Below are 18,474 nucleotides of genomic sequence, written 5' to 3'. Positions count from 1 at the left end.
AGTGGGTGGGGGGGGGGGGGGGGGGGGGGGGGGGGCAGTTTGCACCATGATCCAACGTCTGGTCAGATGAGTCTCCATCTCTTCTGGTTTCCACCTGAACATCATGAATGAGGTATCAAGAAGAACTGAATGCACACTTTGTTGGGTTTTTTAAACTAATAGGTCAAATTGTCCAGACAGGAATACAAATCTAAGTGCTGGTAAAGCTTTTTAAGTTGTTTTCTTCAATTTTTAGTGATTTATGAAACTATTTATTTAAATATTGTGTACTTAGTAAGAATGTTTGCGGTAAAAAGATGTCTAAACAACATCTAAACTGTCCAGAAATGTAAAAACATTTGAAGGGTTTGGAGATATTGACTGGATATCTACATTTAACCGAAAGCAGGACTTAAAGTCCAGATCTGTGGGATCCAACAAACACCAAAAACTAGGTTTTCAGGAATGTGTTGCAGTTTATTTGCAATCCACAGTTTTCTCATTATGATTCTGTTTGTTTGCATGAAGAAAACTGTAAGACACCTGAGCTCTGCTACCAGATTATCCTAACTTTGTTGCTGTTTTGCTGATTCAGACCCTCTGTGTTCCTGCCTGGGTCCTGACTGATCTGGGAGAAGTTTGAGTCCAGAGCTGCCCTCTGAGACGCTGCTGCAAGCTTTGTTCTGCCTGGCTGCTGTTTCCTTCCCATGATTCTCCTGAGCAGCAGTGTCATGGTGAGCCCCGTCTGCACGCATGGCCAGGCCGTCCCCTGCTGGGACAGGACGGGCATCCAGAAGCACACCAGGAGACCTGCTCGTCTCACTCCTCAGACATGAATCCACGCTCCTTGAGACAGGCCGCCGCGTGCTGCGTGCTCCTCACACCGATCTGCCAATGCACGCCTCTGCTCTCAGCCGCTGTTCACAGTCAGGCGGGAAACTACGCCGAGGTGTGAAAAGTTGACAGTGTTGGATAAAGACCGGACACAGCTGATGTTTCACCATGAAATTAACAGCTGCTGGGATTTCCACAGGAAAAACATCCCGTGGATACAGACTCCAGAGGAAAATACTGATCATAAAAAAAACAACTGCAACTGCTGAGGTCATCAGCAATGACCTTAGAGATGAAACTGTTGCTGCCCATCAATCAGGGAGAGGTTAAAGTTCATTTCCAAACTAACCAGGGGGGTCAAACCCAGTTACGCAAGGGGGCCAAAATTAAAAATTTGGTCCTGGCCAAGGGCCAATCACAATCAATATTTGTTAAAAATGACATAAATTAATTAGTTTTAGATGTATTATGTCAAATCATTCATATAGAAATATCAATGACCTTTTCCCAGTTACAGATTATACAGAATTTAGAGCAAACAGACTTTAATGAACACAGACAAATAGATTAAACTTCAAAAAGCTCATCATTAGCAGTCATTTCTTACGCCTCACTCAGCTTTTAAATGAAGTTTTAACATTAAAACAGACAAAAACCTGATCATACAGAAATTAAAACTATATATTGTTGGCTTCTAAGTCGCTGTCAGAGAAAACTTCACTAATTAGGCTCAGTTTTTTTAAGCAAAATAAGAATCAGAGACTCGATCTGAACCAGACTAGAGGGCCTTGAGTTTGACACGTGTGCTCTACACAGAGAAATATTATTCACAAGTGGAAACCATTTAAGACAGCTGTCAATCTTCCCAGACCCTGGAGGCCTCAGTTAGCAGGTTAAAGGTTAAAGGTCATGATGGGACAGAACAAGTATGGCTTGTTTACTACATTACTGCTGAAATAAGTCACCAAGCGTCTGCAGACATGTGACATTCACTCTGCCGCCTTATCTCCTAACAGTTCTGCTAACAGGACGCTCACGTCGGACAAATCCAAAGCCAAATATTTAGGCATCAAACAGTCCGACCTGTGATGAAGAGGATCTTCGGTTCATTAGCTCGCCTCGCTCCCCTGATAAGGATGTATAAACAGCTCCCACTTGCAGTGGCTACAGAGAGAAGCTGCCCCTCTGAACAGGCTGCGTTCCACCAGGGCCAGGGAGCATGAATATTTTAAACGAGTAAATAATTAATAATTAACAGCAAACAGGCCACTGATCAAATGGAGCAGACATGAAAACTCTGACTCTTGTAAACAAAGACGAGAGGACCCAGATTTCCTCCCCTCCTTCCACCTTCTTTTCTCGCCTCCTAAATATGTGCATCCTCAATCACCCCCTGCCTCCCCGTAAAACCACACACATGTAGGAACACACAAACCGAACATCGGCGTCCGCGTCACCCCCTCCATCTCTTATTTTCCCCCGAATTTCCACGTATTCCTCTGTGACCCGGGGAATGTGAACGAGCGGGAACACTTGATCTGGCCACCCGCTGTTTTCTGATGGAAAGATTTGGTTTTTTAATACGATCATCACTCCTCCCACCTGGATAGGCCACGGCAAGACAAATCCCATCTGTGTGGCTCCGAACACTGCCACAGCTTCAAAAATTCCCTTATTACAACTCCCTTAAAATGCCCAGCCACACCGACTCGCAACAACGGCAGAAATGCTAATCACATTTCTCAGCAGCTTAAGGGGAGACAGACCAAAAAAGTGAGGAAGGAGATGAAGTCCCAGCTTTAATGACACACATTTACAGAAACATCCTCCAGAATCTGGCACATCTTTTTCGCCTGACTTTAGCCAGAGGAGGCGTTTCATAAAATTCAGACTTAATCGTGTAAACAACACGCAGACAAACAGTAAACCACTGCAAACAAAAATAAAACTGCTCTGGAAGCCGCGCACAGATTGCCTTCAGAGTTAATTTTAAAGTAAGCATCCCCTTCCTTGGAGATTTTAATTAATGCTTTAATATGCAAATAAGTCAGCAGAGATAAAATCATGACAAACAGATGGCAAGTGTGGGTAATTATTTTGTGAATCCAGCCGGGGCGTGTATTAAAGTTATGGCGTCGTTTTCCTCAGGCCTCTTCAGCCACAGAAAACATCACAAATACAGCAAACGTCAAGTCTGAAGGAGACCAAAATCCCTAATTCTCAATCCGAACAAACAATTAAATTTATTGTCCTACGGAGCTGAAAGGCCGAAGCTGTCCCCGTGCTCTGATATTAGCTTGATTATCACAACCACCGAAGGCAATAATGGTTTTCCTCATGCCTGTGTTAGAAAAATATGTCATGAACCGGAGGACTTATTTTATTGAAATCCGTGGATGTACATCTGCAACTGATTAGCTTTTAGGGTCAACCCCATTAAAGCTACAGCTACGCAAACACAAACATAGATATAATATATCTCAGTCACTTCTGCAGATACTGAGCTGAGATTTGGTGTGGTAGTAGCTGAGAGTCATCCTCAACACATACTCTGAATGAACTGTAAGAGGTTACAAGAGAATTTGCAATATTGCATGAGACTGAGCATGATGTTATTTTCAACGTTTGACCAAAATGACTATAACTTCTAACATGAGACGGAGGACAAAAGGTGGCGAGCGATTTGCATTTGGTTAAAATATGATAATAATCATCTTTTTGTCATGATGTGGGGTGAAGGAGGTGAACCCAGAGTGCAGACTTTATTAAAATAAAAGAAAACCAAAAACAAAAGCTGACTTGGCAGCAAGAAGAAGACTAAAACCAAACTGAACGGACGTGGTTGGGAGACGAGCAGAACCAGACATCAGGAACAAACAGACCAGGAGGCAATAGACAAGGAACCAGCAAGTAAGTGGAGGAGATGACCGGGTTTTAAAGACAGGAGGCAATTAGGGGAAGTGGGCACAGGTGAGATGATTGCAAGGCTTGGGGCAGGTGGAGATGGGTGTGGCAGAGAAGAGACAGACTGAGGAGAAGTGAATGGAAAAATACTGGAAACCAACAAAGATAACTAACAAAAACCTGACACTTTTAAAGTAATTATGAAGTGAATCCATCCACCTTATGAGGAAAAGCAGTCATATATGGGTATCAAATAATGTCCCCCCCCCAAAAAAAAGTTATTTTACATTTCAGAATATTTTCTGATTTATCTACAGTCTGACCTCTGCAGGTATTTTAAGCTTTATAAATTCCTTCAATCTAACTCAAACCCAAATTAAGCCCCATGTGATGATGAGATGTTGGGACAAACTTACGGCACCATGTACCTGTTCCTGCGGAGGCATGGGGTCCACATCCAGATGTTCCAGAGAGCGGTTGATCCTCAGGGCCAGGCTGAGGGCCATCAGGCCTCCCAGCTTCACCCAGTTCTGACGGAGGTCCAGTCTCTGAATGAGACGACTTTCTGCCAGGAACTCCGCCAGCGCCACGGCACCTTCCCCGGAGAAACGAAGAGGAGACAGGAAGCTAAACGCAGAAAAGTCTCGTAATGTTGGACTTCTGCAGACTTTGAGCTTTTTTAAATATATTTAACTTCATTTACAAATATTTTCCCCATAAAAATACATGAAGATAAATATTCTGATTTGAGTTTTTTTCAGCATTTTTGCAGAAAATGAATAAATAACTTGAAATGGCTGCACGGTTGTACCTTCACAGGTGATGTTGGTTTGTGTGAGGCTGAGCTGCAGAATCGAGCTGTTTACCATCAGAGGCTCCCTGATCAACTGGATCCCCTCGTTACCCAGAAGGTTCTCCCCCAAATCCAGGACCTGCAGGACCTTCAGACCCGGCTGCAGAAACAGGATTTCAGAGCGTGTTTGAGGGCGGAGGGACTGAGAAGTCTGAATTATCTCCATTCGGATGTGATTCTTCTTCTTTTTTAAAATGTTCCTTTTCAAGTTAAACACTCAGAGTTTCTGTTTTCTCTCTCCAGAGTCATATTAACATTAAGGTTGATTAGTTGGTGCATGAAGCCGGGGGTGTCTGGGGCATGAGGGGCCCGTGCTATCTGAAGAGGAACATGACGCCCACCACTGGCTGCGTCCCGTTGCCTCGCCACCCTCCTCTGGTCACTGCTCTGAAGAGAAATGGAGCACGGGGGTGGAAAGAAGCCAGGAAGGCGACTGACAGACCCAGAGAGTGTCTTCTTCTGAGTTAATTTGCACCGCCGTGACAACAAACACACTTGAGAGCTCCCCCCCTCCTCCTCCCCCAGTCCTTTTCCTCACCGAGTTGTAGCACACAGAGGCGCCGCCACATCCGACGCGTGGCGAGAGGCAGGGAGAGCATCCCGGATGGATATGCACGAGGGATAATAGCAGACAATTAAAGAGGCGACTGCGTGGTTGAAAGCTGTCAAACGTAAACCCCCAGGGGGGTCGGAGTGAGAAGTTTGAGCGAGGATGGTGGAAGTGTGAAAGCACCAAAAACACAGTATGCTTTCACACATGACATGCTGACTTTAAACAAAAAACAAACCAAAACCAAAAAAAAAAATCAACAAGAGCTCTGCATGACATGTCTCACCCCAAATCATGAAAGAACAAAAGATTTCTGGACATCGTTATCAGGACTTAAACCACAACTGCTCTCCAAGAAAAAGTTGGAGCAGACAGGGTAAACACCACCTTCCTCTTCGTCATAATCCACATGACCAGCTACCAGTCTAATTATGGTCATTATGGCCTGGAGCTGGCAGGTTCCATCTATTATTGAATCAAACACTGCAGCGCATACAGGGAAGACCTTTAATTTCTACCCTCCTGACTTCCACAATCGCCCCTCACATGACAGGAAGGTGCGGTTTAACCTGCCAATCAGGAGGCACGAAGGTTATTCTGAGAGTCTGAGGAAGGCGCATGGAGGCGGGATATTTTCAGAGGAGGGAGTTCACAGGATTTTCTCTGTACATGAGAGGAAAGCAGGTATCTCCCATCCATTAAGTAAGAAACATTCCTCTCAGTTTTTGTTCTATTTTCATGTTGTTTTCAAAAAATAGGTTTGGTTTCTGTTAGACCTGGTCTATAATGAAATCAGTTTGTTGTTTTTATGGATATTAGAAGTTAGTGAACTCTTCCAGCATGACTTGTATGATCAAGCTGATGGGTTGTTTTCCATTTCTGTATCAGAACCAGTACCATCTATTAACAGGTTCAAACATTGGGAGCAGAGATCGAAACATCGACTCGGTTTTGCGATTAAATCACTTCAGATGTCAATTTACTCTGTTTCCTCTGGAAAGAACAAGGATAACTTTTCAGATGTGTAAGTCTGTAAATATTTTCATGCTTGTGCTGAGAAACTTAGGTTGTTAGAAAAAAGAAGAACAATAAACTGAATGGTTACACAATCACCATCCTCTAAAACAGTGATGTTCAATCTTGGTCCAATGAAAAGCCTCGAGGATCACTGTCCTGCATGTGGCAGAAGTCTGCCTATCTTTCAGTTAATGAAGCAGAAAAACATTAAAAACATAAAGGACTGTGGCCCTTAAGGACCAGGATTGGACATCACAGCTTTTTTTTTCCCCCATTTGGTCGTAAGATATGGTAGAGCATGAAATGAAAGTGTTCCTGGTGCCGGTTCCTCACCAGAATCTTGGCTAGATGATTCATGCCTCTCACAGTGATTTGGTTGTTCCGCAGCAGTAAAACTTTTAGACCTTCTGTCTGTTTCGACAGACCTTCACAGAGCTCCTCCAACCCTGAAAAACCACCAACACATTCTGTTAAACTTCACTGCAGATTTATGCTGCAGCTGTGTCAGCGCAGGAGCTCAGAAAACTCGTACAATTATCAGATTAGAACAAACCGGTCAAGTCTGAAGCCAAAACGCTTTCAGGCTGAGCCTAAGCTGGTCAGGTTTGCAACTTAGAACAAAAGCAACAAACTCCAGCTTCTCACCAGCATCTGCTACAGCATTGTTGCTGAGCTCCAGAGTCTGCAGGGTGGTGTTGTATCGCAGCAGGTCCCCCAGCTGCAGGGCGTCCTGGAAGCTGTTCAGCAGGTTGTTGGTTAAATGGAGCTCCTGTAAAGCTCTGTTTGTCTTCAGGGCACCAACTGCAGGCAGCAAGACAAGAAATGGATGTCACCATGACCAGAAAGCAACATCTGCTGAAACAATGGCACCGTTGGGTTAATGGAACAAGTCTCTCCTTTTTTTGTTTAAGAGTTTCTGTTTGTGTAGCGTCCTCGTTTTTATTTGGTGGCTGCGTTTTTATATGTGATTATAGACAGAATGCGGAACAAAGCAGCTATGATTATGCTACATGATATTAGGGCTCATTTAATGAAAGGTTTCAACCGTTTCAGCTGGTTTAAATTGACTTCAATAAGAAATGAAGTTGCTTCAGTAGCGGAGAGGTGAGTTGGATACAAAGATTTGTTACCACAGATAACTGACATATATATTTTCTAATTTAATTTAGGCCCTAACCTCTTAAACCCTGAGGTGACACTAACCCTGGGCCAAAAGGCCCTAACCCCTTAACTATAATAAAACGATTTGTTGTGTCCTGAAAACCTTAAAAATGAAACCTTTGTGGAGGAACAGAACATGATCTAAAACTGCTTGCAGAGCAGGAGTCTCCAGCATATATTACAAGTGAAGAAGTGGTCCTTCCTCACAATCTAACAGCAAAAAAATAGAGTACAGGTGATAAAAACACCTGTCAAATTCCAGAACCAACTCTGAATTACATTTTTTCCTGACTGTCTCAGACTGAGCTATGCTTTGCTGAGGTGTGATGTATTCATGTGTTTTTTTTGTGTCTTTTGTTTAATTTGTTCTGTGATCTGCTTGTGTCCATGTTTTCTGGACTCTCGCCGCCCTTCCACCCAGATCGATGCCACAGATTTGATCAGGCCCGCCAGGCTGCATGCCGAATGCCAACATTGTCATCAGGCTCAGTGGGAACCAAATGGTGGAGTCGGTGGGATTGATCTGGCCGAGTCCACCACGAGTGCCCAATCCGCTCCGATCGAAGGCAATGATCCTCAGCTGGGCCCCCCACTGGGCTGGAATGTGGGGGGGAGGAGGAGGGTGGCCGGCGGGCCCCATGAAGGCAGGGATGGTGGGGGCAGAGTGAGTGGAAGGAGAGGGAGGGGGGTTTGTCAGAGCTGAAAATATCAAAGAGATCCAGGAAGCATCTGAAAATGTGGAGGGAAGAGTGGGCAGCATACTGAGTCCATTTGGGTCTGTTCTGCTCCCAGCTGAGAGGAGGCGACCGGCGCTGGGCTCAGATTGGATTTTTATGTCCACATGAAGCGTCACAAACACAAACTGATCCATCATCCCATCAGTTCAGGACTGAATATAACGATATACGACAAAATGCAAGCATAAAGTAAAAAAACACGCTTGGCATTTTAACGCTGCAGAGTTTTGACTGACAGGATTTTACACTTCACAAATCTACCATTTAAAATAAAAATAATTCTCTGTTGTTTCTGATCTCCTGTGCTTTCTCTCCTTTATATGAATAGATTTAATGATACGATTTTAAAAAAATTACAAAACGCTGCTTTCAGCAGCGCAAAATTGGATGCAAAAGTAATATTTTTGGGGGGTTTTTCCCCAGCAACTGATTGTTTCTGGCTAAAAGCTTAAAATAATCAAAATTCTAGGTAAAAGCCAAAGGTAGCAAATGCTAGCTAAAAGTAGCTAAAAGCTAAAGTAGCATAAGAGTAGCTAAAACTAGCAAAGCACCAGTTAACTGCAAGCTAAAAGTAGCAAAGTATGCTTGAAACTGTCAGGAAATAATAACAATATAATACACACACAATATAATATCATCCCATCGTGTCCTGTGTGTGTGTGTGTGTGTGTGTGTGTGTCACCATGTATGCACGGCACTCAATCAACCTCTCTTGTGTTTTCTTGTGAGCGTATTAATGCATTTATACATGTTTGTGTGTCTGCATCTACACTCAATTTATTTGTGGTCACATGACCATCATGCTTGTCTGCACTCCCACCCCCAAAACACACACACACACACACACACACACACACACACATTTCTCCTCCTCTCCGAGACAGCTGAGAGACACAACAAAAGCGATCAATCACACTCAGCAGAGAGTAATGTATTTTAATTTGTGTGTTTCTGTAAGTCTTCACTGTGTGTGTGTATGTGTCCTGGCTGCCACTTCCTTCAAAGACATGTGCAGCAATGCGTAAAGTGGCAGGTAAGAGATTAGGCCTCTAATCCTGGTCCAGACCTGCAGAGACGGTCACGGGTCAAAATCTGGTCCTGCTGACCGTGCACCACAGACACACACACACACACACACACACATGAATCCTTGTACACACACAGAGGATGCTGTAAAAACTGATCTGAATGAAGAATGTTTCTAAGAGAGAAAACAAAGATCAGACCCAGCAGAAATCTGTGGCTCTAAAAGTTTGACTAACCTGAATCATCGGGACTTTGCCCCAAAAAACGAGGATTTATAGGAGAACCGCCTCAGTGTTTTTAATTTAGGCTCTGATGTGGATTTTACACGATGTGGTTTTACAAAGTCTTGCACAAATCTGATCCTTAAGCCAGAAATTCACAGGTCTGACACTGTTGGAGATTTAATGGCAACACAAAAATTGTGCAAAAATCGATTTTTTTGGAGATATTTGGATATCTGCAAATTGTCCAGTTTACTTATGGTGTACCTCAGGGATCTAATTTAGGCCACAGAGTTTTTTATCTTAATGATTCAAAAATCAACCAGCCGTTAGGATCAGGAAGACACAAACTGCTTCCAGGAGGTGAAAACCTGGATAAAAGAAACGCTTCGACCTCGGTAAAAGCTAAATCTGAGGTTGTTTTTGGTCCCTGCTGCACCACGAAAACTCGTTAAAGACTGAAGACAAAAAACAGAAGGTTTTAGCATCCTTTAATTGAATTCATTTAAAAATTCATTCAGATTTATTAAACATTTAAAAGTAGTTTGTAGTTTAAAAAAATGTTCTTTTTTAATTTAGCTCCTCACCGTTTTAAACTGACATTGTTTTATTTGTTCTTGCGTTTTATTGTGCACATAAAATGTAGTGTAAAGCTGATTCTGGTGTGTGTGTGTGTGTGTGTGCTTCGTACCCAGTGTGAACAGCGGCATGCCGCTCAGCTGGGCGTTGTGGAGGTGCAGAACTCTGAGCCGGCTGTTCGGCAGAGCTTTGGCTAAAGACTGAAGCGGATAGTTAACCACGGGCACGTTACACACATCCAGCCTGGACAGACGCACACTCTGAAACAAAACACCAGACCTTCACCTGAAACCTTGTGTGTATATGCAGGTAAAGTTGTCTTAAATGTGTTTTAATCATGAAACTGTCGACACAAACAGCTGGAATTGTGTTTCTTTTTGACAAACTAACCCAGAGTCCTGACCTGCCCCTGATAACAGTGACCCGAGAGGCGCCATCTTATCAGTTTTATCTGCTGATATTCTCCGTGACGCCGCATTAAATCCACAGTGTTCCCGCCGGCGTCTGCAGTGCGACGACTTCTCACCCTGTTTGTTCGGTCCTGAATCTTCTCTTCGCGTAATGCGCCCCAAACTCACTTTCCAGGACGAACATTATCCCTGCGAGAAAGCCTACACGAAAAGATTACTGCTCCACCGCGTCAGCCAACCTGCTTTATCAAATGAGCGAGGGCCCTCCAAGCCGATGTTCCCATACTGTTGTTGTCAGAAACGTCAAGATATGTTGTAGATTCATAGTACAAAATCATATCCAGCAAGGACGACCCTCCCTGGAACAGAGAACATGGCGAAGGAGAAAAATGAAGAAAGCAGGGCTCTAAATTTGACAGAAATGTTATGAAGTTTCTTTGGGAAGACGAAAAAAAACTTTAATCTGATACAAGGAAAGGTCTGAATATGAAACTGTATTGGAACTAGAAGATGAAGAAGAGAGGAAAAAAAAAGTTTTGCTCATAAAACTCACATTTTCTTCCAGTTGGGCTGCCTGCAGACTGATGAAATCAAAGTGCAGCGATTTCAGGACAACTTCCAGAGCTTCGCAGGAGCGGTGGTCTAATCGCTCACCTTGATGGAGGAAAGCAATCAAACCAAGATAATTGGGAGGCTGTTTGCTAACAGGCAAAATTGCACACCTCTAAATGTGCCTTTTTTAACAAAAAAAAGAAAGTATTTTAGCTACAATCAGGACAAAACAACTTCCTTTATCGTCAAAGTTTATCTGCCTGTTTGTGTTTTCTTTTAATAAAAGTTTTGAGGCTTAATCAGAAAGGCAGAAAGAGAAATAATGATGATCGTTGCAGTTTTTCATGATTGGACCTCCGAGATGTGAATGCTCGAGTGTTCATTGATTACTGTCTGCCTGCAGACCACAGCAATCAATAAAAATACCTGTATACACCAGCTTAAATCCTCAAACTGATAAATGTTTGGAGATTACTTCAACTCTTAAAAAAAAACAAAAACAAACACTGAACGTGAAACAAAAAACTGAACGACAAATAAAAGGACAACCAGAGACCTAACAACTTATTTTATTCTCCTCGGGAGAAAGTAACTTTATACATGAAGTTTACTCAGGAATTATCAGTTGTTTTTACTTTACATTAAAGGTTATTAAGTGACACAGATGATAGTTAAAGGCTTTGGTGTCCTGGGGCAACGGTTCGACCACAAAATTTAACAATAAACAAAGTTTATTGCAGAAAAATGGGAAAAATGGGAAAACAAGTTTTTTTGTACGTTTGGTTGGTGCATGATTGACTTGGGCTGCAAGAAAGAAACCATTCCACTTATTTATTATGAGTGCAAAAAGACTTTCTGCTGTCAAAAAGAGTAAAGCTTTGGACCTATAAGATGCATTAGGAGCCTCAGCACCATCTGCAGATAACAGTGTTTCTGTGGGTCACATTCATGCAGCGACACAACGCTGTGATGGACTTCTGACCTGTCCAGCGTGTCCCCCGCCTCACTGACTGCTGGAGGTACGAACCAGCAGGTTAAAAAGAAGGAAAGGATGCTAAAGTGTGCAGCTTTAATATGAGCTAACGTAGCATTCCTTCGTGTTGGTGTGTTCGTTGCTTTATAAACAGGCCCTCGTTTGGTTAGCAATTAGCCTAGCCTGGATGAAGACTTTTGCCCCCTGATGTCACAGGTGATAATGTAACAACTGTTAATAACTATTTAACAGAACGTCACTTCAAAAACACCCTGAATCACCCTGTAATGATTGGTGATCAGTATCAAAAAACTACAATAAATGGGAGAAAAAAATCAAAAATTCAAAAATAGAAACTAGAGCTGCTATTATCCAAAGACTCAACAGCAGGAGAAGCTGACTACAGCCACAACAAAACCATTTATTTTAGAAATGAAATAAAGAATAATTGGACAAACCCAAACACAGAAACCAGAAACATCAATTAGACAATTCAACAGAATATTACAGGTGGTTTCCGTCTCTCCTGGAGGCTTTAAAACGGGATTTACTTCCAAATCTTTACTTTTTATTTTAAACAGAATCAACACACTTTCAGGCAGATATGTGGGCTTTAAATGTTTAATACAATCAGACTTTGTTTGAATTTGTGAAACTCGAATTGAACAAGGACGGAGCGAGGTGCTCAGCTTACCTTTGAGATCCAGACATTCGACGGTGCCACCTCCACACACACCCTGCTGGGAGAGACACAGAGAGGTGTGAGGAAGAGGCGCGAACACACACACACACACACACACACACCCTCCCTGCTCTGCGTCTGCACGGCCTCTCCATCCACCGTGGCGGTTCGATGGCAGAGCCTCATTGGACGCCGGGGTATGAATTATGAATTTCACACAGTTTACCGCCGCCGTTGATGGTGACACGGCGTCCTAATTAACCAGTGTATAATAATTAGAAACAGCTGGTCATCAGTTGATGTGTTCATTTGCCGGAGCCAGTGTTCCACATACATCTAATTTGACTGCATCAATCACCGGAGGTGGCAGATCTGTGCGGGTGGTGGAGAACACTGACAAGCAGAACAAGGCGACAGATTTTTAAAAAGCATCTTTTGCATAACTAAGAGCTGGCAGGATCCGTTTGCTTGTGACTGATGTCGGTTTTACTGATAAACCTGATTTAAATTAGGATTTTAGCCTTGGAGTTTAAACGCAGCTTCCACTTCCTGTGAAACACTTTTTTTTATTTCTGGGGATTTTTTGGGTTTTTGTCTTTATCAGTTTGTGGAAGCAGTACGGCTCCACCAGGGGGCCCCACAAGTGTACAAATTAAAAACACGGAAGTTTTTGTTTTTAGGCTCAAATCTCCATCCGAACTGAACAATTTCAGCTGATTAGTTTCTCTGTTTTCATGAGCTGAAATGATAAAAGATCTAGCGTGGCCCTAAAACGTCCTGTAGTGTCCACACACACACACACACCTCCGGTTTTCTCCTTACACGTCCCTACATTAGTTTCTGATTTAAAACCCGAGGACGGCTCGGCTCGTAAAGGACGGCAGCTGTAACACAGAAACGAGATCGATGCAACAGAAGCTGCTCTCTCATGTGAACAAAAGGCTGGTGTGTAACCGCAACGAGGCTGAATTCACCCCTGAAAATTATCCGTCCAAACAAACAGTCGAACTGCACGTCTGCGCCAAGAAAACAAAAATAAAACCTGCAGGATTTCTGGTTCAGGTTGCTGTTATTTACCTGGCACTTTTACTAAAAAAAATTAAATTTAAATAGATCACCCCTTCCCAAATCACACCTACATATTTTTAAGGAACAATATTGCTCATATCTTCTTATTTCTGTGTGTTTTGCTCAGCTTTTTATAGTAAAACTAAACACAAAGCCTTTATTTTCAATACGACTTGGTGTAAGAAACGTGGATTTTCTACAGTGTGTGGATTTGTACGTAGGTTAAACCCACAGATCTGATTGGTGGATTCATTCTCTCTTTCTGTCAGCATTAAAAGGTCAAAACTTGTCGTTTTTTTTTTCTTTTTACCCATCCGAATCATAAAATGTCTCAAAATTACTCTTGTTTTGGGGGAAAAAAATCATCAAGTCAATCAGTTTAAAACAATTGCAAAAATAAAGGATTAAAGTAACACTTAGAACTTTATCTCTCTCTTTATATGTATATAAATAAAATGTTTGTAATGTTTAGTATTGAGTAAAATGTGAGCTACAGCTGTTAAATTTATGCAACTAATAATTTGATGTAAGATGCAATTTTTACACAGAAGATGTAAGAATAAGAGTCTGGGGAAAAAAAATTAATTAGAAACAAATTAGAACATTAATGACCCTGAGATAATTTACATGTATTTAAACTGAAATTTGTTATTCGTCAGAATTCTGCTGATTTTTTGTTATAGCATCTACAATTAAGATTTTATAACACAGATAATAACAACAAACATTAAAATGTTTTATAGTCAAATTAAAAAATTATCAGTTTTCTTTAGAAATAAATCTTTATGATTAAAATCCAATCTGCAGTTTTCATGTTAACGCCTCGTTTTACTTCTTTATTTCGACGCTGATTAACTGAAGGTCGAATTCTTTGCTGCGATAAACCTGATGCCCTGCAGGTGGCGCTCTCCAGGCCAACGCCTACATGACGTCTCCGACAGGAAACACAGACTGAAACAGAAACCAGGTCCGCGGAGGTTTCTGTGAAAGACGAGCTGAAGGACAGCTAAAACCTGCCGAAGAAGCTGAAACGGAGATAAAAGCAAAACACTAGCTTAAAGCTAAAAGTTGCTAAATACTTGCTAAAAGGAGCATGAGGAAGTAAGTTGCAGAAAATGAAAACAATGATGCTGAATTTTAATTTGGGCCTCATTACCAGGTTTCAGGTTTGAGCCTCTTTGTTGGGAATGTTGCTCTACAAACCAAAAAACAAAAGTCTTTTAAAAGCCTTTTTTTTAGGAATAACAGTAAATGAAGCTCATCGTTCCTTTTCCCTGAGTTAAGGTGGATTTCTTTCACCTGTTTGTCACAAAAACAATCAATTAAAAAAGCAGTCAGCGTGCGCTGGTGTCCGGTTTGTGAAAACTGTCTTCTGGCACGAATCCAAAGGCAGCGCTCACACACACACACACACACATATGCTGCACCTCCTCCTCCTCCTCCTCAGAAAGAATACAGTGGTGACTGTTTTTCATCTTAATGAATTTCTGAACTTGTTCTGCGCTCGCTGCTGCCTCGTGGTGAAAGACGGAAACCGAAGGCGCCGGCTGCCAAATCAATTGATGTGTCAGGAGGGAGAGAGGACAAAATGGAGTGATAAAAGGCAAATCATCCAACACACACACACACGCATTCAAACACGAAGCAAAAAAAAGATGAGAGAAAAACAAATCTGGTTTCCAAACTTGACTTGTGCAGAAATCCTCTGTGGTGCTTTCACTCAGCTGCTCTGCTTCTCTGGACGGCTTTGTCTTAAAATATCTTTAAATGCACCATTTTCCTTCTTTTCGCCTTTAATTAACTGACAAAAATAAGTGATATATATATTTATTTATATGTGTTCGTGTATTTCAGAGCTCTTCGGGGTTAAAAATCCCCCCCACATTTTCCTCTCAGCATCTTTTCTGCACTGAAGGATAAATAATTTAAAATAACACAACCTTTTATCTCCCACTCTTTGAAGGCGGCAAATTAAAAATGTAAATTGGGAACTAATTAATATGCAAATGTATTCATTTGCTGTTAACAATTAGCAATTAAAGCTGCAGTGTCTAGAAAGAGCTCAGACAAAATTAGTAACTTCATTTATCATTTTAAAAAAATGAAAGATCTAAAAGCAAAAAATAAAACAGTAATTGACGTGCAGTGTTTTTTTTTTTGTTTTCAGATCCGTTTGGTGTCTTAATTAAAGCCACTTTGTGTCAAAGATACTGTCCTCTTAAATGGTTGAAGTCAAAAATAATGTACACATGCAAAGCTGACTGCTTGAGGTGTGTGTGTGTGTGTGTGTGTGTGTGTGTGAGAGAGAGAGACGCTGCAGCGCTCTGATGTGTGTGTTTGTGATAATTTAACTCTCAGCTGAATTTCAGATTCAGCTCTGCAGGTTTCACACTCTGAGATGAAATCTGCTCCGTTTTTGGTTTTGTTTTTTAACTTGTATGAAGCCAAAAAACAAAAAAAGAAACCATCTGAAATGATCGTCACGTTTCTGATTCTGTGTTAAAATGAAAATGTAAAACGTAGAGTCTGTAATCAACAGGAAGCGAACATCAAAACGGGAATTTGTGAAAAATCCTGGGAATGAATTTAACTCGAGTCGGAGAGAAGCAGCTTGAGCTGAACGGCCGTCGGAGTCCTCGTTCACACACATTTACTTGGATTTTATTTTCAATTCAATCCAGAAATAAAAATAAGCTGCAGACACTAAAATATACAGCGTTAAAAAGAGATTTAGACACTTACTTTTAATCATAACACTCTTAAAATTTCAATTCATTTCTTTTGTTTTTTGTCAAAACAAATCAAAGCTTCCATTATCAAAAAGTATTAAATTAAAATTATTAAAGGAACAAAGAGACGAATGTTTTTGGTTTCTGCTCCATCTTTGTTTTTGTCGGTGTGTGTGTGTGGTTCAGTGCTGATTTATTGGCACGTATTTAAATTTGTCGAGGATAGTGGTTTGTTTACACTGAATGCATACCCACATTTCTGAATTACATAATAATGCATGTGGAGAACTACAGGAGGGACGGTTTGATTTAGCTCAGGATAACCTTTTTTAATGTTTGAGCTCATAGTCTGACATGAGTCCGTTTAAATCTTTCTTTAAAACCTGGTTTCCGTCGGCTGACAGATGTTTGGTCTAAAAAGTGGTCATTTCGGTGACGGAGCCTCTCCACTCCGTGAGTCCAGGCCTGTAATATTATCCCACTTACAACAGCACTCATATTCCACTCAGCCAAGCGTGGAAATTCAATTCACACTAATAGTGCCCCACCAATAGTGCATCACACATGCCTTTCAGTTTAACTGCAACTGTTCCCAATTCAATTAGGCACAGAGCATGGAAAGTAGACTCTTTTACACATAGACGAGGTTTTATCCGTTTTTTCGGTTCTGCACGCTGTTTCCCAGATGGCATTTAGGGAAATTGTGTTGCACCATAAAGGCTGTGGAGGTTGTGTGTTTTAAATAAAGCACGCTTGTGTCCTGTGGCGATCCTCATCCCGACCTGCACTTCCTGCTTCTCTTCCAGCCACGATCGCCGTTCCACGCCGTTTCAAATGTGCCACTAAGTGTCCCGTTATCGGCCCGTAATGAGAGGAGCGACATATGTCCGGTCCTCCTGCTGCTCCCAGATAAGCCTGGCGCTCCTCCACCTCCTCGCTTTTAACAACCAGCCAGGAAAATAGTGTGGCACTTACTTAGTGACATTTACCTCGACTGTTCCACTCGAGGGAGGGGTGCTGCAATAACAATCAGCATGCATTTAATTTAAAAGAAAGGAAGACTCACACAGGCAGGGAGGGTGTTTGTGTGGAAGAACAGACTTCCACAGTGCAACATTAATGCTAATCAAAAGAGCTGAGAAAGCAGCGGTGGTCTGTAAAAACACATTTTCTCTTGTCTTTTTCATTTCTAGAGGGATTCTCCTTTTTCCCCCCTTCCTCCCGCCGCGGAGGGATTTATCCCGGGAAAATAACATTTGTGGGAATTGAATCTGACCCTGAATTTAAGGCAGGCTTATATTCGTGTCACTTTTTTCCCCCTTTGCAGTGGGATAAATAATGAAAGTTAAGTTGTTGTAATTGATTTCTCTTCAGTCCACTCAACTGAATAATCTGCAAGGGAAACAACCACTAAGCTATTCATTAAAAGATTTGCCAACATGCAACTAATTCCAGGCTTACTCTGCAAACATCACAGAAAGAATACAAACTCACAGTTAAAGCTGCTGTAATCTGGAAGCCCTTTTTGTAACTGAGGGTTGGAAAATGCTTCACTTGAAGCCTGGTTGAAAACATTGAATCAGTCTGTCAGTTTAACTCAAGCTGATGAATGACAAACGATTGTTTTTCATTATTTAACAAAGCTCACCCTGACTGAAGGCTGAGCCATGCCACCCTATGGAGGAAGCTCATTTCAGCCACTTATGCCCCTTTTACACGGACCCTAATGGTCCCGGCTCCACTCTACTCGGCTTGCTTTGCACACGTTTACATCTGCATTTTTTTCGAGGCCGGCCCTGCTTCTTTGGTCCCTGCTTCAGGGTAGGGCCAGCCGGGCCAGCCCTGCTTCGTGGGCAGCGCAAGTTTAGCTTCTGTTCACTCATTGGTCGTGGGTGTGACCAGATGCAAGCATAAAGAGCGAAGGTAGGAATATAAACAACAGCGTTAGCTTACCCTGCGACGTTTCTGCCGTCTGTCCCCCAGCTGAAGGCCTGTAAAGCCTGAAATCTCCGGCGGATAACAGCTGTCCTACTCCACGCAACAATGGTGGCATCCAGAGCATTTCTTCCACTGCACCTCTCTTCCTGAAGTCTCAGGAGAATCCCCATAAGTTTAAAAAACAGCAACAACACAGGGCCAACGTTGTCCATAGCGCTTCTGTTGTTTACACAACAGAAACCAGGTCTACCATCCCCCCCC

The 18,474-nt window shown here is 42.1% G+C and overlaps 1 protein-coding gene across 1 annotated transcript in view; it reads right to left on the bottom strand.

The window, feature by feature from the left end:
• si:dkey-288a3.2 (protein phosphatase 1 regulatory subunit 37) overlaps positions 1-18,474 on the bottom strand; it is a 34,458-nt gene that overhangs the window by 10,010 nt on the left and 5,974 nt on the right. The window contains exons 3-10 of the mRNA XM_037977760.1: positions 12,491-12,533; positions 10,825-10,925; positions 10,511-10,630; positions 9,974-10,121; positions 6,783-6,938; positions 6,471-6,583; positions 4,529-4,670; positions 4,146-4,312 (exon numbers count right to left, since the gene is read on the bottom strand). Coding sequence (XP_037833688.1) covers positions 4,146-4,312; positions 4,529-4,670; positions 6,471-6,583; positions 6,783-6,938; positions 9,974-10,121; positions 10,511-10,630; positions 10,825-10,925; positions 12,491-12,533 — 990 coding nt within the window. The remainder of the gene's footprint in view (positions 1-4,145; positions 4,313-4,528; positions 4,671-6,470; positions 6,584-6,782; positions 6,939-9,973; positions 10,122-10,510; positions 10,631-10,824; positions 10,926-12,490; positions 12,534-18,474) is intronic.

Source organism: Kryptolebias marmoratus, linkage group LG10 (genome assembly GCF_001649575.2).
Source record: "Kryptolebias marmoratus isolate JLee-2015 linkage group LG10, ASM164957v2, whole genome shotgun sequence".
Taxonomy (NCBI): Eukaryota; Metazoa; Chordata; class Actinopteri; order Cyprinodontiformes; family Rivulidae; genus Kryptolebias; species Kryptolebias marmoratus.
The sequence above is the reverse complement of the archived record's forward strand: the minus strand, read 5'-3'. Positions and strand labels throughout refer to the sequence as shown.